At 42.6% G+C, this 23357-nt stretch overlaps 1 protein-coding gene across 8 annotated transcripts in view; it reads right to left on the reverse strand.

Annotated features, from left to right (window-relative positions):
- Positions 1–14307: 14307 nt before the first annotated feature.
- Positions 14308–23357, reverse strand: part of LOC118589560 (titin-like) — a 63349-nt gene continuing 54299 nt past the window's right edge. For 7 of the 8 annotated variants that reach the window (XM_036196961.1, XM_036196959.1, XM_036196956.1 and 4 more), the window contains 6 exons: positions 20888–22608; positions 19994–20098; positions 16409–16455; positions 14922–14955; positions 14706–14845; positions 14308–14623 (listed from right to left, as the gene is read on the reverse strand). In XM_036196961.1, coding sequence (XP_036052854.1) covers positions 14530–14623; positions 14706–14845; positions 14922–14955; positions 16409–16455; positions 19994–20098; positions 20888–22608 — 2141 coding nt within the window. In that variant the 3' untranslated portion in view covers positions 14308–14529. Of the gene's footprint in view, positions 14624–14705; positions 14846–14921; positions 14956–16408; positions 16456–19993; positions 20099–20887; positions 22609–23357 lie in introns of those variants that run through there. The other variant, XM_036196962.1, reaches the window with a different exon arrangement.

Raw genomic sequence — 23357 nt, forward strand, 5'->3', positions numbered from 1 at the left:
AGAGTAGGAGCAGGCTAGGAATCCGCTACAATGAAACCTCCACAGCTGCCTGCCATGCAAAGGAGCTGACGGAAACACCCTGGGCTTGCTTAACCTTGTCAACTAGTAATGAAAGAATCAGTGCTTTGGGGTGAAGATGTTATGGTGGGAAAATTAATACAAAGGAATGTCTAACTACTTGTGGGTTTCTAAGAAAAACATGTAACTTGTGATCATAATGTGCTTTCTTCCTATGTAAAGGTTTTGTTTTTGGCAAATATGTAACTTGTGGTTGTGAGGTAATCTTTTCTTGCATAGAAACTTTTGTCTTAGGCGGTATAAAAAGGATAAGAGAAAAATAAAAAACAGAAGAAGAATGAGAAAAATAAAATGAAGAATTAGGCTTTGCCCCTCAGACAAGTTTCCTGTGTGTGTTTGTGTGGCTCTCCATCTCCTCTCCACCTTCTCTGACCTGTTGAAGCTGGACTTCAACAGACTGGCCTCGAACTCAGAGATCTACTGTCCTGTGCCTTCCAGTGCTGGGATTAGAGGTGTGCACACCACACTGGCTCTAAGCTATTCTTTATTTCCTTTTTGCAAGCTGGAAACTTCTCTGGGTGGGATCTTGCCCCAAGGTCACCACTTCCTTTATTCCATTTCTTCATCTGTTCATCTCCTTGAACACAACTCCATTCCATTTAACTCCATTCCTGGTGCTCCTTTCCTCCTCAAATTGTTCTACATGTTGTATTTGTTTTCACGCTCAGCTTGCTCCTTTTCATTATAAATCTTCATTAGAGTTACCACTAATAACCACAGGACAGAGTCTATACTAGGCTGTTTCAAGATTTCCTCTGCCAACGGAATTAATCCCAAAACTCTTCACTTTAGCCTTAGGCAGACAAGGGCAAAAAGCAGCCATATTTTTCACCAAAACATCACAAGAACGATCTCTAGGCAACATACTAAAATTCTTCTCCTCTGAAACCTCTTAAGTCAGCCTCCCCACTCCCCAGTTGCAATCACCCTCAGCATTCCTGTCTTCCGTGTTCTACTAGGATGGTCCATTAAGCAGCACTGAAAGTGTTCAGCTGCTTTTCTAATCCACAGTCCCAAGGGCCATATCCTTCAAAGAAAAGCATGATCAGCCTACCACAGCAATACCCCAGTCCCTGGGACCAACTTCTCTTAGTTAGGGTTTCTATTGCTGTGAAGAGACACCATGACCATGGCAACTCTTATAGAGGAAAAACAGTCATTTGGGGGTGATTTACAGTTCAGAGGTTTAATCCACTACCATCATGGTAGGACATAGTGATGTGCAGGCAGACATGGTAGTGGAGGAGTTGAGAGTTTTACATCTTGATATGCAGGCAACAGGAGGTAGTCTGTTTCACTAGCAGTGGCTTGAGTATAGGACCTCAAAGTTCACCCCTACAGTGACACACTTCCTCCAACCAAGCCCTGCCTCCTAATAGTGACACTCCCTTTGGGGGCCATTTTCTTTCAAACCATCACAGTGTCATTGTGGGGGTGGACTTTGAGATCTCCTATGCTCAAGCTATGCCCAATGGGACAGTGCACTTGCCTGTGGATCAAGATGTAGAACTCTCAGCTCCTTCTCCAGCACCATGTCTACCTATGGACTGCCATGCCTCCCACCAGGATGATAAGGGACTAAACCTCTGAAATATAAATGTTTTCCTTTATAAGAGTTGCTGTTGTCATGGCATCTCTTCACAGCAACAGAAACCTTAAGTTAGGCAATGTGCTATAAAGAACAGACCTTCTTCCAGCTCAAGCAAAGGTTTTGAGCAATGACAACTCCAGGGTTTCTGTACTCTTAAGGCTGCCCTATGAGTTCAGAAGTACCATCTCTACAGCACAGGAGGACATCTGGCCTGGTTTTTTCACACACAAGTAACTCAAGATTTTCTCCTCATGGTTGGCAAGCAGTTGAAGCTGCTATGTTTTTGAATTACAATCCATCCTAGAATTTGGTTTTGACTTTGTGGCACTGAGGCTCAAATCCAGGGCCTCACATATGCTAAGCAACCTCTCTGTTAGGGAGCCACATCCCCACTGTCAGGTCCAAAGCTCCCCTTTCCCAAAAGGGACATTGTCCTAAACAGGACTGTGGACAGGTAAACAGAAGGATTGTTAACAGGTAAACAAGCCTAAAGGTGGGTTCCTCTTGACCTTCCCCCAAAGATAAATGACCTCAGGCAGGGGCACTTTATTCTAGATCAATTCCCAACAGCCTGTGTTAACTCAGATTCCTACCTTGCTGACTATTGTGTAACATCTGCTTGCTTTTCCTGACATTTTGCTTTTCTCTTTGCCCTCCACAAGAGATGGCCTTGTCAGTTTGAATTCCCATAAATCTTTCTGCCCAGAGTAGTCTAGTTGGGCAGTTTCTCTGTGCCATCACTTATAACCAGCCTTCCTAGGTTTTTAAATGAAGACAAGTAAAAAAAAAATGTGGTTCAATTATTCCAGCTACTATTTGAGCTTCAAGATCAAGTAAGATTTGCAAAACAACTATCAGATACAGGGAAACACTTTTTATTCCACATCACATAAACAGTGGAGAAAAGTATGGACTTCATCATCCCTGTGACTGAAGTGATTAATTCTAGGCAGTAGACCAGTTCAAATCACTTAGAGGTTACAGATTCACATCCAGTTCCCTTCAACAGTAATTAGATTTTCACAATCCAGTTCAATCCTTTTGTCTAAAGTCTAGGATTATAATGTTTAAAGGAGAATGTGTTTAGTTAAAGAAAATCTATAAGGCTTACCTTCATGATCCTGTTAATCAATCCAAAGCAGTCCATTTTCAGTTCTTGGTATCATGAGCTGTTTGGAGCAAGGGCTCTGATATGATATAAAACTGCCTTATGGCTGCTGCCCCATGAACCTAAAAATCACATTTGGGAGAGCTACAAATATCACAACCTGCCAGAGATTTTATTTTGGATATAGTGTACATTTAAGTCATTTTACAGAGTGACCATAAAGATTAAATAGCATAGGAGAACAATTTAACTGTATTAATAGGGAACCCTAAATAAATATTACTGTTTAAGACACAGTACTTTCCTGCATAATTTTCAAGGCCAACGATGAGCTGGTCTTTGGTGAACAGTGATGATAAAAAGTAACCCAGGAAGCCCTGAAGAGAAACCATAGGATTGTAAGTGAGCAAAGGAATTGTTTCAGTTTTCTTATCTGGTAGCTCCTGATTGAGAATATGATCCAAAGTGTGGATGAGATGATTCTGATACCTGTTAATTCAAGTTTCTAATCTCTGTTAGAAGGAAGAAATTCATTGATTTCTGTGGTGATATATTGTGTACCCTAATAAAATTTGCCTAAAGATCAGAGAGACAAAGGAACAAGCCACAGCTACCACCTCTTACCTCGAGGACTCCTCAGCCTGAAAAGGCTTCAGTTCCTGTCTCCTCAAGCCTTATATACCTTTCTCTGCCCAGCCATCACTTCCTTCCTAGTGCTGGGATTAAAGGTATGGGCTTCCCAAGCAAAGGCATGAGATCTCAAGTACTGAGATTAAAGGCATGTGACTTCCCAAGCAAAGGTATGAGATCTCCAGGGCTGAGATTCAAGGTGTGTGACTCCCAAGTATTGTGATTAAAGGTGTGTGCCACCACTGCCTGGCTCTGTTTCTCTCCTAGACTGAGTTAATCTCATGTAGTCCAATGTGGTTTTGAGCTCACAGAGATCCAGATAGACCTCTGCCTCCTGAGTGCTAGGATTAAAGGTGTGTGTCATCACTGCCTGGCTTCTATATTTAGTCTAGTGGCTTGTTCTGTCCTCTGTTCTTCAAGCAAATTTTTATTAGGGTACACAATATATCACCACAGATTTCTATGAATTTTACAAGAGAAAGAAATATGAATAATCAGTCCTGATATAGGTGTGGGCTCAGTGACCATTATCTTAGCTCCAGTCCTGCAAGGTGTCACCAACAACCTTCCTAACATACCTTACAAGTGACTAAAACTATTAGGGGCTCGTCTGCATCTCAAAACTTCTTTGAGAATGCAAATTTCTCTTAGGTTAAATATTTTACATGTTACTGTGATTTTTTTCTTTTCTTGAGACAAAGTCTCATAGTGTCTGGGCTAGGCTTTAAACTACTTAGTATAGGATTATCCTGAACTTCTGGTCCTTCTGACTCTACCTCTGGAGTGCAGGGATGACAGGTGTGCCACGAGGCACAGTTTTTTGTTTTTGTTTAATATGGTGGGATATCAAACCCAGGGCTTCCTATAATCTAAGTAAGCACTCTACCAACTGAACTACACCCCCAATCCTACAATTTTCTTTTTTAGACAGAGTCTCATTGTGTGGCTGTCCTGGAATTCACTAAGTAGACCAGGTTGGCTTTGAACTCAGAGAGATCAATCTGCTTCTGCCTCCTGAGTGCTGGGATTAAGGGCCTGTGCCATCATTCATGCCTGGCCCTACTGTAGAGTTCTTATACTACTAGCTTTTTCTTAGATGTTCATTTAATTTTTAAAGATTTATTGATTTATTTTATGTATATGAGGGAGTGCCCTATCTGCCCGTACACATTTATGCCAGAAGAGGGCTTCAAATTCCACTATAGATAGTCATAAGCTACCATATAGTTGCTGGAAATCGAACTCAGGGCCTCTGGAAAAGCATCCAGTGCTCTGAACCATTGAAACATCTCTCCTACCTTGTTTTTAAAGTGATACATATTCATAATTTTTGGACAATACAAATAAAGTCAAAGCATTATTATTTCTGGTGGATCTGTGCACACATTGTATTCCTGTCACTAGTTCGTAATCTATTAAACACCTGAGGACCCAATACTTTATTGTTTTTCCATTCCCAGAACCAAGATGCCATACCATCTAAAAGAAGACTAACAGTCTGCTAATTGAGTGAATGAATGAATAATTTAAAAAATAAAACTGCTTTCTTTAGATGTTTGTTTTTATTTACATGTGCATGTCTGTGTGTATGTGCACATGTGTGCAGGTGCCTGTGGAGACCAGAAGAGGGCAGAAGATCCTTTGGAGCTGGAGGTAGAGGAGGTTGTGAACCACCAGATGGGGGTGATGGTCCCCATACTCCAGTCCTCTGCATTGTCTGTCAGTAAGCCCTCTTAACCACAAAGCCATCGTTCCAGTCCCATGATGACTAATTATATATGTGCAGTGCTGCCAGGCCACTGCCCAGACTAAGAGGGATAGGTGGGGATACTGCCACTTGTTTTAATCCTTGGAAAGTTTTAAAATCAGCAGGGCAAGAGTGGCGCAAGCCTTTAATCCCAGCACTTGGAAGGCAGAGGCAGGTGGATCTCTGTGAGTTCAAGGTCATCCTGGTCTACAGAGTGAGTTCCAGGACAGCCAGGGCTACACAGAGAAACTCTGTCTCAAAAAAAAAAAAAAAGGAAAAACTCTAAAATTATTTTTAAAAATTGCACTTATTTATTTATGTGTGTGTATGTGTGCACATGTGCAAGCACCTCAGTGTGCATGTGGAAGTCAGAGGACCATTGTCAGAACCTTTCCTTCCAGTCATGTGGGTTCTGGGGATCAAATTCAGGCCGTCAGGCTGGGCAGCAGGAGCCTTTACTTTCTGAGTCATCTTACTGAGCCCTCACCACAGTTTTGTCTGTCAGTCATTTTCCTTTATATCATTGGTGGGTGTGATGGGGATGAAATAAACACTTCTCTTAAAGTGCTTAAGACGCTTCTTGATTTTATTTTAAAATATTTTCTGTATTTATAAATGGAAAAAAGTTTCAAGGTCAGTCTGGTCTACAGAGTGAGTTCCAGGACAGCCAGGACTACACAGAGAAACCCTGTCTTGAAAAAAGTAGGAACTATGTGTATAATGCACATTTATAGTCCAATTGGATAACAATTGGGGAAGGGACAGTTACAGTAATCCAAGGCTCTGTTTTAAGTAAATAAGTAGATTAATGTGATCACTTTCTCCTCTCAACTCTATCTTGACTTCACTACCCTTAATGGGATTAACATGTGAATTTGTTGTTGTTTTGTTTTGAGACAGGGTTTCTCTGTGTAGCCCTGGCCATCCTGGAACTCATTCTGTAGACCAGGCTGGCCTTGAACTCAGAGATTCTCCTGCCTCTCTTGAGTGCTGGGATTAAAGTCATGAACCACCACTGCCCAGTAACTTGTGAAATTCTTAAAACCTAAAGCTTATGAAACCATTTTGCTATGCAAACAGTACTAGAAAGTAATCACAATTTTTCACATTTTCTAATCTTTCCAGTACCATCTATATTATCTAAATGGACCTACTCACAGGCTAGGAACAGACAGAACATAGTCCAAAAATTAGAGAATGTCTTTTGGCATTCCACTCTAGGAAGTGGGTGGCTTAGGGTGGAATAGGGTCTCAACAGTGTACAAAAGAGGATATAGCATACTTATAATTACCACTGAGAAGAGTTCTCAAAGTCCATAAAGGGTTAATCCACGAGGAACCAATACAAACAAGAATAGACAGCAAGGTCAGCAGCAAGCAGTCAGATAAAGTAGCCAGTCAGAAAAAGGACAGGTGGTTGAATTGAGGGACATAATGGGATGTTGTCCTAAGGCTTTGGGAAAATAAAATGGGCTGCCTGTTAACATGGAATAGGGCTTTTATAAGGCAATAAAGCATTGGTTCTCAAACTTCCAAATGCTTTAATACAGTTTCTCATGTTGTGGTGGCCCCCAACCATAAACATTTTTGTTGCTACTTCCTAACTGTAATTTTGCTACTGCTATGAATTGTAATGTAAATTTTCGGTGTTTTCCAATCGTCTTAGGTGACCCCCTGTGAAAGGGTCAATTGACTCCCCCCCCCCCAAGTTAAGGACCACTGCATTAAAGGCTGCACTGTCCATCTTCTGGGAACTGGCATTCTGACAGGCATTTTGCGTAATGACGATAAAGCCACAAGTGACAAAGTCTATCAAACTCACACGTTAAATCCACATAAAAAATAATAGAAGTCGGCGGCAGCGAGGTGACTTGATTAGTAAAGGCGTTTGCCGAGTGTCAATGCCAGCCTCAAGACCTAAGGTCAATTCCTGCAACCCATGTAAAGGTAGGAGAGAATGGATTCCATAAAGTCACCCTCTGACTCGACATGTGCTCCATGGCTCCTGTGCCTACACACATACACACACACCAAAAAAATAAAATAAAAATATAAGACAATTTTTAAAAATAAATAACAACATAAATTGACGTGGAATATTCTACATGAGTACACTTTGGTTCCACCTCTTTATACCACAGTCACGGTCAGGAACCTTAAAAAAAAAAAATCATGTAACCGCTGGGCAGTGGTGGGGCATGACTTTAATCCCAGCACTCGGGGAGCAGAGGGCAGATGAAGGTGGATCTCTTGAGTTCGAGGACAGCCTGGGCTACAAAGCAAGTTCCAGGACAGCCAGAGCTGCAGAGACCCTGTTTAAAAAAAACAAAAAACAAAAACAAGAATCGTGAAGCCATCCAGAGTTTGAGAAAACCGCTTCCGGTCTCAAGCCTTCGGGGCTCTCTGCGCGTCCCTGGCCCAGGAAAAGCTGATGATGGTGTGGAAAGCGGGGCCCACTGCAGCGTTCGTTCGGGACGGCCCGGATTATCAACAGAAGGGCAAACCGGGAGAAGGCTGCGACCCGAGAGAGAATGCTGTGGGAGGCCCACACCTTCCTCGGGGTGGCGACGAGTGCGTGGGAAGTGCGGGTGGGCCCGGTGCCTCTGCCAGAGGCTCCTGTCCGTCCCTCCCTCAGCGTGGGGCGGCCCTTCAGTTTCACCTTCCCCGCAGGCGGGCTGTCAGTCGCTCCGGACTCCCGCCGCAGCCGAGGCCCAAAGGTGAGGGCCGGGGTCCAGTCTTCCAGAGGCCCTCAGACCCCCGCTTATACTCAGGGCGGGTATTTGGGTTTATTCTTCTACTCCAGTCTCACTGCCCAATACAAGAGTCTAACTTTCAATTCTAAGGTTTAATTTTTATTTTTATTTTTATTTTATGTGTTCGGGCGTTTTGCTTGCTTGTATATTTGGGCACCATGTATACATGCTTGGTGCCCACGGAGGGGCATCAGATAGATCTATGATGAGTTGTGAGACTGAGCTTTTAGACACTGAACCGTCTCTCCGTTCCTCAAATGTATATTTTGGATGGCCAGGTACCGGAAGCCGGATGGCTCAGAGACCTAGGGAAAGAACAAACATAATCTGAAGGACCGACTATAGCATGCCCGGGGAAATATGACGCTGGTAGACCTTGCCTTTCCTCCTTCCCTCTCCCTTATAAAGCATAGATTATATCCCTAAAGCTAGCCATCAAGGTCTATTCCCATATTTGGATATGTCCTTTTTTTTTTTTTTTTTTTTTTTTTTTTTGAGTGGGGGATATTTCGAGACAGGATTTCTCTGTGTAACATTCTTGGCTGACCTGGAACTCGCTTTGTAGACCAGGCTGGCCTCGAACTCACAGAGATCGGCCTGCCTCTGCCTCCTAAGAGCTGGGATTAAAGGCGTGCGCCACCACTGCCTGGCTTGGATATGTTCTTATACCAGACTCATTCCTAAGGATGACTACTAAAGTCCAGCAATCAAAAGCCCCTTTTGGTTCACCTAATTAACATGCCCAATCAAATATACCACCACATCCTAAGCCCACTCTAACACAGACATCCCCTTTTTTTCTCTTCTTAAAAATTATACCTGCAAGATCATCTGCTGCTGTTTTTTCAACACTTAATAAAGGATCTCTGTGAAGACAGGTGTTTAGGTGTGGTTTGTGCCTAATCTGGGTTCACAAGAGAGCTCCCACTGTGCAAGGGTTTCTTCACAACTGACAAAAATGTCACTGAAATGATTCTTGATGATATTCTCCTATACTCAGATCAGTGCCTAGCCCAATCATCATCTGGAAGGCTTCCTCCAGCAGATGACGGGAGCAGATACAGAGATCTACAGTCAAACATTAGGCAGAGCATGGGGAAGGAAAGATTGTAGGAGCCAGAGGGGCCAAGGACACCAGAATACAGCCCACAGAACTAACTAAGTAGGGTTCATAGGTGCTCACAGTGACTGGAGCGTCAGTCACAAAGCCTGCGTGGGTCTATGCTAGGTCCTCTGCATGCATGCTGTGGTTGTTTAGCTTAGGGTGTCTGTGGACTCCTAACAGTGGGGGTGGAGGAGTCTGACTCTTTTGTCTGCTCTTGAGACCCTTTTCCTCCTACTGGGTTGCCTCGTTTAGCCTTAATATGAGGGTTTATGCTTAGTCCTATTGCATCTTGTTATGCTGTGTTCATTTGAGTCACTGGGAGGCCTGCTCTTTTCTGAAGGGAAATGGAAGAGCAGTGGATCTGGAACAGAGGGTAGGTAGGCATGGGGGGAAAGACTGGGAGGAGTGGAGTGAGGGGAGGCTGTGATTAGAATGCTTGTACAAGAATAAACAAAGAAAAAAATTATTACAGGGGGAGGAGAGAGCTAGAGAGAGGGAGGGATGTAGTGGAGGAGGAAAGAGGGAGAGGAGAAAGAAATGGGAATTGCCTGGGCTTTTGAACCCTCAAGCCTACCCTCAGTGACATACCTCCTCCAGCAAGGCCCTTCCCTCCTTAATCCTTCCCAAACAGGTCCACCAACTGGGGACCAATTATTCAATGGCCTAGAGGAGCCATTTTAATTCAAACCACCACATTTGTCTTATTTACTTGGGTTCTGGATCATGCTCAGGTCACAAGACTTACATGGCAGCTGCTCTCACATAAGGAGCTGTTTTCCGTGGAGATCGGAGATCAGCTCTGCCCTGTCAGCCACTCCCAAATGGCCACACTGAGATTTAATGTTAATTATAAATGCTCAGGCAGTAGCTTAGATGGGTTTTTAACTAGTTCTTGTAACAACCCATTTCTATTACTCTATGTGCTGCCCTGAGGCTTGTTTACCTCACGTACATACTTTCCGTCCTGATTGCTCTGCATCTCATGGCATCTCAAACCCCTCCTGATTCTTCCTCCTGTCTAACATTATTCTGCCTAGCTATAGGCCAGTGAGCTTCTTTATTAAACCAATCACAGTAACACATATTCACAGTGTAAAGGAATATTACACATTCCCCCCTTTTTGTCTAGATAAAAAAGGAAAGTTTTAACATTAATATAGTAAAATTATATACCACAAAATCTTATCAAGTAAGAGTTAGTTATAATATATAGTCCATTTGTATTTGGCAAATCTAGAGAAAATATTCCATCATCTATCTTATCTTTGTGAGTTGTAAGTTTTATACCTAATTTACCTTTTACTGAGGAAAACTTCAATTATCCAGCCTTCAATTCCATCAAAGACCCCAGAAAGGAGCAATGTTACCTACTGACAGGGACATCTGGCTGCCTAGACAGTCACCCAAAGTTCTTCTGTAACGTTGGGGCATCCACATTTGGCCTACAGGCCTAGTATTTCTGACATTTTTAAGAAGCAGGGAATTTTGAAGGACTGGCTTACCTTGTCTTGGCAAAGCTTGGCAGACTCTTTTTTGTGTCTTGCTGGTCCAGTTTGGACAGTATACTGTCAACAATTGAGGCAAGGGCAATTTCTCTGCCCAAATAGCTAGCTCCTGCCATAAAGAAAGAACACTTCATATTGAGTTTCTTTGATGTCCATCATCTTCTTTGAAGTAAACTGGTGCTTCCAGGAGCAGATGTGTTTGTCATGAAAAGCCTTAGTGTAGCTGTAAGTTTTCCTGTGTCCCACCCGATCCTGTAGCCATTCAGACCCAAGTAAACACACAGAGGCTTATATTAGTTTCAAACTATATAGCCTAATGGCTCAGGCTTCTTGCTAGCTTAAGATGTACCCATTTCTATAAATCTATACTTTGTCACATGGCTTGTGGCTTACTGGTACTTTACATCTTGCTTCTCCTGGCAGCAGCTAGCAGTTTCTTCTGACTCTGCCTTTCTCCTTCCTCTCTCTCTAGTTGGAATGTCCCGCCTAACCTTATTCTGCCTCACCAATGGCCAAATAGCTTTATTTATCAACCAATCTGAGCAACACATAGTCACAGCATACAGAAAGACATCCATAGCACCTTAGGTTATTAAATATATTAAGTGGCATATTCTGTAAGTCTCTGAAGACCATCTATCTATCTAAATATATCTATTTAACCTTGAAAACGTACATAATGTGATTACAAGTTTGATTATTATAGATGACTAATACCCTGTTTTTAATTATACATTGCATTTTTAAATGAGTTGCATAAGCACAATACTCCAAACAAGAGTAGAAGCATACATACAGCAAACATAACTTTAAATTTGTATCATAAACAAAAATTCATACCAATGTAAAATATATTGAGATTAATAGTTGTTTTTGGATTAAAGTAGATTCAATAATCTACCCTTTTATCTTATCATCATTTCTGTATCCTATCCCTTTTATCTTTTAGACAGAGATCTTTGAATTTAACTCTTTTGTTTAGCCATTTTTTTTACTATAACCAATAACAACTTGTAACCAAACCCCATTAAATGATAACATCCATAATCTATCTTTTGGGAATGTGGGCATTGTTCTTTAGACTACTTCCTGTTGTCTGTGGTTCCTGATATCTTTGGGGAAACCTTGAGAAAACCAGGATAATTGTTAAGTCTTGGCTGGAGTAGACTGTGAGGCTGGAGCATCTCAGCCAGCAGCCTTGCAGCTGTTCTGGCTGTAGACTACTGAGGAGACTGACAGAGATGCTCTGATGTGGGATCACCTGGCTCATCCGTTTTCACTGCTGTCTGGTCTCCTTGTTATGAAAGTACATAAACTTTTAAAGGTAACATACATTTCTGTATTAATACAAGTATAAACTGTGTGTTGTACACAAGTTAGCCAAAGATGAATTTTTGTTTTATGTTTGAGTAGGTAAAAATATGTTATTTGTTCTATGGTTTTTCTAGGTTTATTTCTTTATATATATAGTCAGGATTTTCGGGGGGAGGGGTCTTTCCCAATCAAATCTGAATATCAACCAGGAATGAATCCATAGCCTCTCATTTTCTGTGGAAATAAAAGCATATCTTCTCCCCCAAAGCAACATACCTTTTGACTTCTATTTTGAAGTTAAGATATTTTTAAAATATATAGGTTGGTTTAATCTAGCAGCTTTCAAAATCAAATCTCTTAGCAGCTGTCACTTGCTCATCAACAATCAAAAAATTCAAATACGATACAATAACATACGAGATCCAGAGTCCCTATATGTTTTCTATCTTTATGTGGCTTTTTAAAAATATTACTTTACTCCTTTTTTAAGGACTTTATTATTTTAAACTATACTTTTCTATGACTGTTTATATACCTTTTCTCCTTCTCTCCCAAGCTTTTGTACATTTTTAAAAAAAGATTTATTTATTTATTATGTATACAACATTCTGCCTCCATGCATGCCTGCCCGCCAGAAGAGGGCACCAGATCTCGTTATAAATGGCTGTGAGCCATCATGTGGTTGCTGGGAATTGAACTCAGGACCTCTGGAGGAACAGCCAGTGCTCTCAACCTCTGAGCCCGCTTTTGTACATTTTTAAACACACTGTAACCTGTTTAGAGGTTTTGTCTGAATCTGTCTTTACTGTGTATTTGTAATCTTTCTGTCTGCATGAGCAAAACTTAAACCCACTATGCCGCTGAGCTCATGGTGTGCTTGCAACTGGCTCACACTGTTGGCTCAAACCCGCAGGCAGTGGCCATGAGACATGTCTCTGTACCACAGCTGGCCTGAAAGATATGAAACTAGGAAGCCGCATTTGGCTCTGTTTTGTGTATTTATACCCCCCCCACCACTTTTTTAAGCTTCCTGAGGTCTTATGTGGATGTGGGTGCTGCACATTTGGACACCATCTGTAGGCAGACTTTTGTCCTGGCCTCCCACTCCCAAATAACCAGAGATTTATTATTATGTTCAGCAGATAGCTTAGACTTGTTTTTAACTAGCTCTTATAACTTAACCCATTTCTATTCATCTATGTGCTGCCCCAAGGCTTGTTTACCTAATATACATTCCCATCCTGCTCGCTGTGTCTCATGGCATCTCTGGAGACTCCTCCTGCTTCTTCCTCCCAGCATTCTCTTAGTCTGGTTCTCCTGCCTAACCTTATCCTGCCTAGCTATGGGCCAGTGAGCTTCTTCAATTAAAGCAATCAGAGATTATGGGGGTCCAGCCCCTCGACAGTCCCCTCCCAGGGTCTGGGAAGAATCTACAATCAGCTGATAATTTAATCTTTGATGACATGAAATGAATCTATATGTACACGAAATTCCTTAGTCCATACACTTTATTCTTCTGAGTCATCTCTTTCTGCACAGCTTCTATTCTGCTCTCATGCCTAGCTCCTTTCTTGCCTGATTTGTCTCTACCTTTATCTGCTGTCCCCTCTAAGTTTTATCTCATCTTAGTCATGCCTCATCTAGGTTCTCATCCATCCAATTCCTTTCCATCTTAGCACCTCTCCCATCTCCTTCTTCCTCATCTTGTTCTTCCCCATCTGGCTCTTCCCCATCTTCCATCTTGTTCCTCTAGTACTCTCTTCTAGTCCTTCAATCTAGTTCTTCACCATTTAGTTAGTTCTCCAGTTCTTACCCATCTAGTTCTTCCATTCTCTTCTCTTCTCCATCTCATCCTCAAGTCCTCTCTCCCAAAATTCTAAGTCTTCTTATAACTCTCAGTTTTTTTCAAGTGTCTCAGGTATTCAGTTATAAAACCAAGCAACAGCAATCCTCTGGCTGAGTACACTCACCAGGTTTGAGTTCTTACAGGGTCATAAAGACAGACAAGAGTTTTCCTCAGGGAGTGACCATCAGGCTTTCTTTTACAACCCAACAAGGGAGTGGTAAAGGAGGAGGTCAACTGAGAGCTAAGGATAGGTTTGTATATCAAGAAAAGGGGATTTATGTGCTCAGTCTACATTCCTAGAAGTGGTTAGGTAAGAAGTTAGGAGTCTATAATGTTAGTAAGGCTGTATAAGAGAGGAGGGTCTCAGATTAAATTGCACAAGAAATAAGTTATCTGCCTGACCTAGGAGACAGGCACTGTTTCCATAAAGGTGTTGCCTTGGTTCAGGCGATCATTTGGCCTTGGATGTTTGATAGGTATTTTAAATAAATACACTGTTTCGAGTTCTTGGAACCACACATAGCATATAAGACAATCATTGTGGGAATCAGTGAATACATATACAAAAGCTAAATACCACCAAGACTTCTTAAGCCATGGCTTGACCTTCAGAAAGGTCCTTGACCTTTCCAAGTAGTAGCTTTTGTCATAGTAGCTGGATTCCATACATTTTCCTGGAGCTTGCAGCACATTCACAGTGATATATATTCACACAGTGTAAGGAATATTCCACAATGAGCCATCTTTACTGGCCCACAGTATCAACTGCTATGCATTGATTTTCATTTATTCACAAAGGTCCTCAACAACCACAAATCTACAAAAAATAATTTATTAATAAAGGATAGCAGGTCATTCTGTAGCTTCAGCGTCCTCGGCTCCTTCACTTTCTTCTGCTTCAGTGGCCGACGATTTTGGGACTGGTGTGATTTCTTCCTTGGTACCCCTGGAAGAAGAGCAAGGCCAAGGCTTTCAAACTTTGAAATGTGTAACTTGCCCTAAGCTCTTCATTTGTTCTAGACATTTACCAAGATATATCATGAATGGTAATTTCCTCCTCTGTAGAGAACTCCTTAGACTGCAGATCCTCAGTCCTGCTTTTATTTTCTGTGTCATATTTGAATATATTTGTAAGCCACTGTGGCCACCTTAACCAAGCAAATCTTTCCTAGGAAACAGAAGGGGAGACATTAGTTCTGCTAGCCCCCGCCTTCTCCAGCCACAGCACTGAGTCTCAGGCTTACCTGACTCTTACTGTCCTTGTAGCATTTCTTACCCCTTGAGAGAAAACACATGCAGAAGATAATTAGTGATTGTGTCAGCGTGTGTGTGTGTGTGTGTGTGTGTGTGTGTGTGTGTGTGTGTGTGTTATCTTGGCTTTCCCAATAACAAAAATCACCCCAGCACTGGGATTTGAGAACAAATCCATGCATGTCTGGCTTCTAGGAACTTTCCAAGTCTGTTCTAAGGGCCCCACAATGCGTCTGGGGAGATCTTTGGATGTGGCTTGTCCTGGAGCACAGCCAAGGCACCAGCATGACAATAGCTCCACTTATTCCATTGAACAAACTTATCCCTTTGAAGAAGCCATCCTGGGCAGGAGCATTTTGCTCTCCTTCAGACCAACTCTCCTATGCAGACTTGCTGAGGTGAGGGAGGGGCCACTCCTGTTTGCCTAGCTGCTTTATCCTCCAATTGCAATGCCCAAGTCCACAGCATAGCTCACAGACTCTCAGAATTTCACCCTGCAGACTGCCTCTGATGATGAGTAGGTCATGAGAACAGTTTAAAGGGCTTGACTGGCTGAGCATGATGCATCATACCTATAATTCCTGTACTTGGGAGTTGAAACAAAAGTCCGAGGCCAGTTGGGCCATGGTGGCACACACCTTAATCCTAGCAGAGGCAAGGCAGATCTCTGTGAATTCTAGGCCAGCCTCAGTTACATAGTGAGTTCTAGGCCAGCCTAAGTGTGAAACCCTGTCTCAAAAAAAAAAAAAAAAAAAAGAGTAAAGTATATGACTAGCACCAACACACACACACACACACACACACAAGCTATCTTTTCTCAATCCAAGGACAATCAGAAAACTCAGAGTGCACTTTCCAGAAATATATGCTATACAAATTTGAAATGAAACATGACCAAAGCCTGAGCACAGCTGAAATAAAAACAAGGGCCCCACCAGGGAGAATGGTCCTCTTTCTGATATGCCCTAGAGAGTGACCACAGAACCAGAAATTTCTTCCATTCTCCTTCGTTTCCTCATGAGAAGAAAGGTAACTATTGTCTATATTCTCTCCCAGCTATAGTTCTATGAGGTTTGTGTCACTCATAAGAATAGGCTCAAAAATGGCCAACAGGATGAGTAGATGGGTTTTCCTCCTCTGCATAGGAAGGCCTCATGTTCTACTCACAGCCCTGCGCTGTAACACTGTGGTTCCCCTTCTTCTTCCCCAAAGCATCCAGTTCTGGAGTCTCGGGTTGGAGCGGATGACACCAGCACAATGGTACAGCCCAAACCTATGGATTCCCACCCCCGGGTTTTGGAGGCCTGGAGACACCAGAGGCACCTATGCTAGTTCCTGGTGCCTCTCGGGAGCCAGGCAAAATAACAGAGAAGATAATATTCCTTCTGGACATTTTCTCCCTGTCAGATGAGGGAATTAGGTGCATCCCGAGTTCTCTGCTAACTCTCATGTTCTCCTGGAAAGACTATCTCATATTTACCCTGTGGACTTCTCTTCATCTCCCTCTTTTGTTCTGTGGGAATAAACCTGTTTGGGGATGAAAAAACAAAAACAATTCTGATTATAACAATGACTGATGTCTCTAAATCCTTTTACTTACCTAAAGTCTTACCTGCTCAGGGAGCACAGGAGCCTATGCTGTTATTCTTGTCTCTTCACAATACCAACCTTCAGGTTTCACTTAATACATTGTACTGATTATTTTAGATACAATTCAGCAAATAATTACTAATAAAAATAATTTCTGTTAAAAGTGAAAAGCATGATTTTTTGTGGGTTTTTTTTTTTTTTTTTTGAAACAGAGTTTAACAGTCCTAGCTGTCCTGAACCTTGCACTGTCAAGCAGGGTGGTCTGGAACTCACAGAGATCTGCCTGCCTCTGCCTCCCGAGTGCTGAAATTAATGGTGAGTGCCACCATGCCCAACTGGCCAAAAAATATTTTTAAGCTCATCAAAGTATATACCAAAAGTCTAAACAATGGCATTGTCTGAAAAATCAAGATCATTCACACACACACACACACACGCAGAATGGCTTCTCACGTCCTCCACACAAACTAGAAATTCTGAGTACAGCAGCAATGCAGATGTAGGAAGCATCTGAGAGCAAAGTTAAAGATGTGAAAGTTCTATGTGATAAGAGCCCCATAGCTCTTCTGTAGGACATCAAGAAGAAGTGACAGGCCAGCCTTGCCTATAGTCTCAAAAAACAGAGGTGCAGCACCAGATAGATGGCTCAGCTGCAACCAAACCTAAGATGTGAGTTTCAGTCTCTGGGATCCACCTGGTGGAAAGGCAAGAACTGACCAACCTCCCTCTCACCTCCATGTGTGTGCCCACTGCACAGTAGATGAACTGTTTGTTTTGAGACAGGGTATTACTATGTAGCCCTGGCTGGCCTAGAATGCTCTGTTTATATTAGACTGACCTTGAACTCACAGAGATCTGTTTGTCTCTGCCTCCCAACTAATATTTTTTTTTAATTTAAAAAGCTAATCTGGGAGAGATGATAGATCAGCAGTGAAGAGCACATGCTACTCTACCAGAACACTTTGGTTTAATGTCCAGCACCCAACATAGCAGCTTACAACTGTCTGTGACTCCAGTCCCAGGAGTCCCAAACCCTCTTTGGGCCTCTTAAGGCATTACATGCATGTAGTGCACAGACATACACGCAGGCCATACACCCAAACACACATACACACACATGCACACACACACGCACACACACACACACACACACACACACACACACACACACACACACACACATATACACACACACACGCATGCAAAATAAAAATAATAAATCTGCAAAAGAAGATTGCAAAATTGTATATTAACTTAGGAGGAAAGAGATTCCCTGCCTCAATCCTACTAAAAAATAGATAAATTTTAGAAGGATTAAAAAATAGAAATAACTTCTGAATATGATGGCTTATGTGATCCTACCACTAGGAAGGTGGAGGCAGAAGGATAAAGGGTTGAAAACCAGGTTACATAGTGAGTTTCAGGCTAACCTGGGCTACATGAGACCTTGTCTCAAAGAAACAAACAAACGAAAAATCAAGAGAGAGACATGTATGCATGACAAAATAGTGCTAGGAAAGTGCTAGAAAGCAGTATGAGAACGTGCCTGGACTCCCTGAGGGGGCAGAGCCTCTGTAATGAGCACATAACTCATAGGGAAGGAGGCACAGGCTGGTAGGCAGATGAGTGGCTTTCGCTGGACACTTTCCTTCTCCACTGGGTGGCTTTTCCATGCAATGTATTACTGCTTTGGGTGGCTTCATTGTACCCCCACGCTCCCAATACTTCCTGTTGGTCTCTAAGGAGGTGAAACTGGCCAGTGGTATGTGTCAAGGGTCAGGTGCAGGCTTCAGGATCAGGGGAACAGGGCGCTTTACTTTTGGTTTGGCCACTGGGCCTTAAGTTGCTTTTTCATCCTAGGAGAGGCTTGATAAGCTCTATCTTCCCTGAAGGAGTCTGCGATTCGATCAGACGATGAATGGAGAACTCTGTCCTGTGCTCGCTAGGCACAGTGCTAACATTCCTAAGGATGCCAAAGACAGTGTTCAGACCCACCAAAGGCTTCTGCCTCTGGAGCTGGGTTAGACAGCTCTGTTCCTCCACACGCTTGTTTTTAGAACTCTTCTATTTTCTCTGTCATCATTTCTTTAAGGTAAAAAGGAGTAAGCTTTCATTACTTGACAACAAAACAGTCATTTATTCATTTTTCACCACTGACTAAATTATTAAAGGGTGACATTTCAAAAGTCTTAGTGTTGGCTGGAGAGATGGCTCAGAAGTTAAGACCACTGGCTGCTCTTCCAGAGGTCCTGAGTTCAATTCCCAGCAACCACATGGTGGATCACAACCATCTACAATGAGATCTGGTGCCCTCTTCTGGCCTGCATGCAGACAGAACACTGTATACATAATAAATAAGTAAATCTTTGGGGTTGGGGATTTAGCTCAGTGGTAAAGTGCTTGCCTAGCAAGCACAAGGCCTTGGGTTCAGTCCTCAGTTCCGGGAAGAAAAAAAAAAAGACAAAGTAACAGTCAAAAGTCTTAGTGTCTAGGAATGCAGCATATGTTTAGCATGCACAGGCTGTAGATAGATCTCTGGACCCCAGTCCCTGTGTGTCACTATTTCATCTCTCTCTCTCTCTCTCTCTCTCTCTCTCTCTCTCTCTCTCTCTCTCTGGACAGGGTTTCTCTGTGTAGCTTTGGTGCTGTCCCAGATCTCACTCTATAGTCCAGGCTGGCCTCGAACTCACAGAGATCCACCTGGCTCTGCCTCCTGAGTGCTGGGATTACAGGCGTGCACCACCACCTGGCTCACCTCTTTTTTTAAGACAGCATTTCATATATTCCTGGCCTGGCTTCACTAGATTGCTGAGAATGATTGTGAACTCTGGCTCACTCTGATTCTCTTTTCCAAGAGCTGGCACTACAGAGGCATGCCAAACATCTTTCTCTGATGCTATTTGAAGTAAGTACTGGATTGTATCATTCCTCATAGTGGAATTGATGGAATGCTTCATTTCTCTTCTTTGAACACTACTGCTATCTACTCAGGCAAAACACTGGCATGTTTACTGTTCTCACAGAACCTGTCATCTAAATTGGTAGAAGACATAATCAAAGTGTGAATGAACGCAAGCACAGGGTGAACTGTAAACACAACTAAAGAGCAATGGAGGACTTTACAGAGATTTCCCAGGAGGTCACAACCACATTAGGAGTGGAGGTGCTATCTGTACAGTGGCCAGAGGACATTCTCTGCCTTCTACACTCAAAATTCCACCATCCTCACTGACAGAGAACTCTCCATTGCTCCCACGGTGTCTCACACCAACACCACCCATCTGACACCAAATCAGAAAGTTACACAAAGACCTGACATGGAGGAGCCCTGCTGCACAGACAGAATACCTGTGAACACACAAGGACATTACTTGTAGACAGAGGGTAAATGAGGCTCGGGTTTTCAGTGTGCGGGTTCTAAATCTATTACACAGACAGGTACCTTCTGGACATATGAGTGTATTGTTGTCCTTACCTCAATGAGACAGAAAATGATAATCAAAACTGTCACGACTCCAGTTACAGATACTGCCAAGATGACTTTGTTGCTGTAGCTGAATCCTGGAACTTGTTTTGCACGCTGGAATATATAAAGTAAGTGAAGGGACATTTGTGTGGTTGTTAAAAACTAATGAAGAAAAAAGAATGAGAGAAGGTGAAGACTAGCTGTGCATGGTAACTTATGTATATAATCTGGCATTTGGAAGTTTAGCTAGGAGCACTGATAGGAGTTCAAGGACAACCTAGAATGCCAGGTGAGTTCCAGGCTACCCTGGATTATACATTAAGACTTTGACTCAGCAAAACCAAGAGCTGGGCTTGGCAAGGTGGCACACACTTTTAATCCCAGCACTCTGGAGGCCAGAGCAGGTGGGTCTCTGTAAACTAAAGGCCAGCCTGGTCTACAGAGCATTTTCAGGCTACATAATGAGACACTGTCTCAAACAAAACAAAACAAGACAAAACAAAACTCCCCAACCAAACAATAAACAAAAGCAAAACTATGGGCTACAGCATATAGCTTAGTGGTCAGGTCCTTGCATGCTATGTATACAGGGTTCTTAATTTAATCCCCAACACTATAAAACAAAATGATAATAAGAGAAAAAAAAGGCTAATAAAAATTTTCTACTTCAGTAGCTCGCTGATTCTAAAAGAACATACCAAATTGAACATGCTACCTATCTAATGCAATTATATTTTGTGTTTTAGGTTGGCTTCTGTCAATAAATTTAGAAGCACGCTGGGAATCACTGTCTCGGCTGGGCTAGAGTTGTGTGGCCAATACAAGATCTGGAGTAGGAGCCCCTGGTCTTTCTGCTTGAATGATTGAGAAGGCAGGGGCCCCACGTTCTGGCACTATCCTCACCTGACTTGGTTCCAGGTGGGCTTCTGAGGTCTCATTGAGGTAGTTCTCATCTTTCCACTGCTCTGTATCCCATTCGGTCCTGGAAAACTTGAATTCTTGTTGCTCGCTGAGAAGCTTCATCAGGAGCCCTGTTCTGGAGATGAGCTTGGCACAGGACAGTTGCACTTCAATGTCAGTGCAGTCCATCTTCAAAGTCCTGATAACATGAGAAATAAGCCTCCTCACGTCATTGTTGGGGATGAGGGGCTGCAGCTGCTTGTTTAGATGAGATTCAAAGTGTTCACCTGGTGACATCACCAACGGGTACTCATATTCTTTGAAATGGGAATGTTTCTGAGAACCCAAGATGAATCCTAAATGTGGCTCGCTGATTTGTTTAGCAGTTGGAATTACATAGGATGTAGGAACATTAGAATACACAGCAGGATTCTCAGAGGGTACGGTTTCTGATGCAGGTTCTTCAGGCATCATGATGGTTGGTTCGAGGATGTTTTCTTCATTATTATCTGTTGCAGCCTGATTTTCTTCAAGGGGTTTTTCTGTAGAAGGTTCTGAAGCAGCAGATAATTCTGAAAAAGGCTTTTCTTCATAACCCAGGTCTCCTAAAGATGAAAAGACCCCTCCAGCAGGGGAATTTACCAGGCTCCTCATTACAGAGGATGCCGGCTTCTTTGCAATCAACTGGAAATGAGACTTTTTCTTCCTAAGGTTTCGATGTCTCTCTTCAGACTGGAAATTAGGATTAGACCCCTTCGTTCTTTTCACATTGGCATTTGCACTTTCTAAAACATAAAGGGTGTAAGACAAGTCTTTTCGTCTCTCTATGAACTCAGGTAGAGACTTTGTAGTGGGAGCCTCGTCCACCAGGGACTGTTCCGGGGAAGAAGACACTGCCTCCCCGTGTTCCTTTGGGAGCAAGGGCTCTGAGTGGAAGGAATTCCCCACTAACTTCCTGGGCTTCTGCCCCAGATGGAGCTGCTGCAGCTCCGTTGTGGGTGGGCTCCTGAGCTGCCCATCTTTGGTGATGTTCTCCACAGGTGCTTGGTCACTCTGCTTGCGCCACAGGCTCTTGGCACTCACGTCCTTGAAATGCCTTTTCTGTATGCTTCCTGTCCCCTTGAGCACTCTGTTCATCCTGTGGAGCCTTTTCTCTGCCTTCTCAATCTCTGCAAGACTGCTTTCCTCTGCCTGGGCAGGTTCCCATCTCTTTTCAAATATTTCTCGCTTAAATTTTTTACCTAAATTATTATACTTCTCCTTCTGTACTACAGATTTCCCTTCCTTTTTAACCTCATTAATTTCTGCATCTAACAAATTTTCTAGAAAATAAAGTTTATTCAATTTATTTTTGTAAGTGAAGTTACCGGACTCAGATTCATTTTTAACAGGAAGACTTTCTGTATCATTCTGCAAAGATCCCAAGGAATTATCTGAATCTTGTTCATGAGAAAATAGCAGTTTAATGTATGGTAACATTGTTGATACTACATCTTCTAGATTTCCCTCAGAGAAATATGGCAGTATGTAATTTAGTGCACTCATAACATCATTTTCATCACTAAAGTTGAACTCTTCTTCCATGGAGCTGGAGTAATTGGCATTTTCTTTGTCTGAATAGCCCCTCTCTGGTTCAATAATGAGTTCCATGGTGGTGTTCTCCTTCCGGGTCTGCAACACCTTCATGAATGGTCCTTCTGGGTTCCCTATAGATGCTTCTTCAACTATCAAAAAGGAAGAGATTGCCTTTAGTCAGAGAATACTTTAGCCCTTTCTCAGTCCACAGCCATACACTGTAGTCAAATAAATTATGGGCCAGCAAATACTGGTGTGTCATTAGTGTGTGTGGGGAAATAAACCTAAGCTTAACCCTGTGAAATGATAGGAGCAGAAAGAGAGAGTGTCATTGGCAAAGCAGCCACCTCCTACACACTGAGCACACAGAAAGTCTATTAAGACAGCCAATGGACCAGTAGAGACCCTGGGCCTTAAGACAAAGCCAGCCTCTCTGCAAGTCTGACTGACCTGCAGAGAACCTCCTCAGGTTCCTACACATTCACATCATCCTGCCTCAGATTCCAGAGGCCCATTAGGCTTCCTCTCTCCTTCTTTTCAATGTGCCCTGTGTTGACACACCCCACAGCTGACCACAATGATTGACATCCTTTGAGGGGAGTGAGGGCAGAAATGCTAAAGCAGGTGCCTCTTATTCACATCTGGATGAATGTTCTCCACCTACCCACCCAATTTCTTCCTGTAGGCTCTGTTGCCATGTATTCTAGCTCCTGGAACGAAAGCATCCTTTTTGTGTATCTTCCTGGTTCTTCCTTTATATTTGAGGGGAGGGAGTTATGAAGTATAGGTGAAGACATGTTTAATGTCCTGGGTTTATCCTCATGTACAATCCATTTAGAGAACAATAACAATTTCTGGATAAATATTACTCGAAGTCATAAAATGTGCAAGGTCAGAG

Source organism: Onychomys torridus, chromosome 8 (assembly GCF_903995425.1).
Source record: "Onychomys torridus chromosome 8, mOncTor1.1, whole genome shotgun sequence".
NCBI lineage: Eukaryota > Metazoa > Chordata > Mammalia > Rodentia > Cricetidae > Onychomys > Onychomys torridus.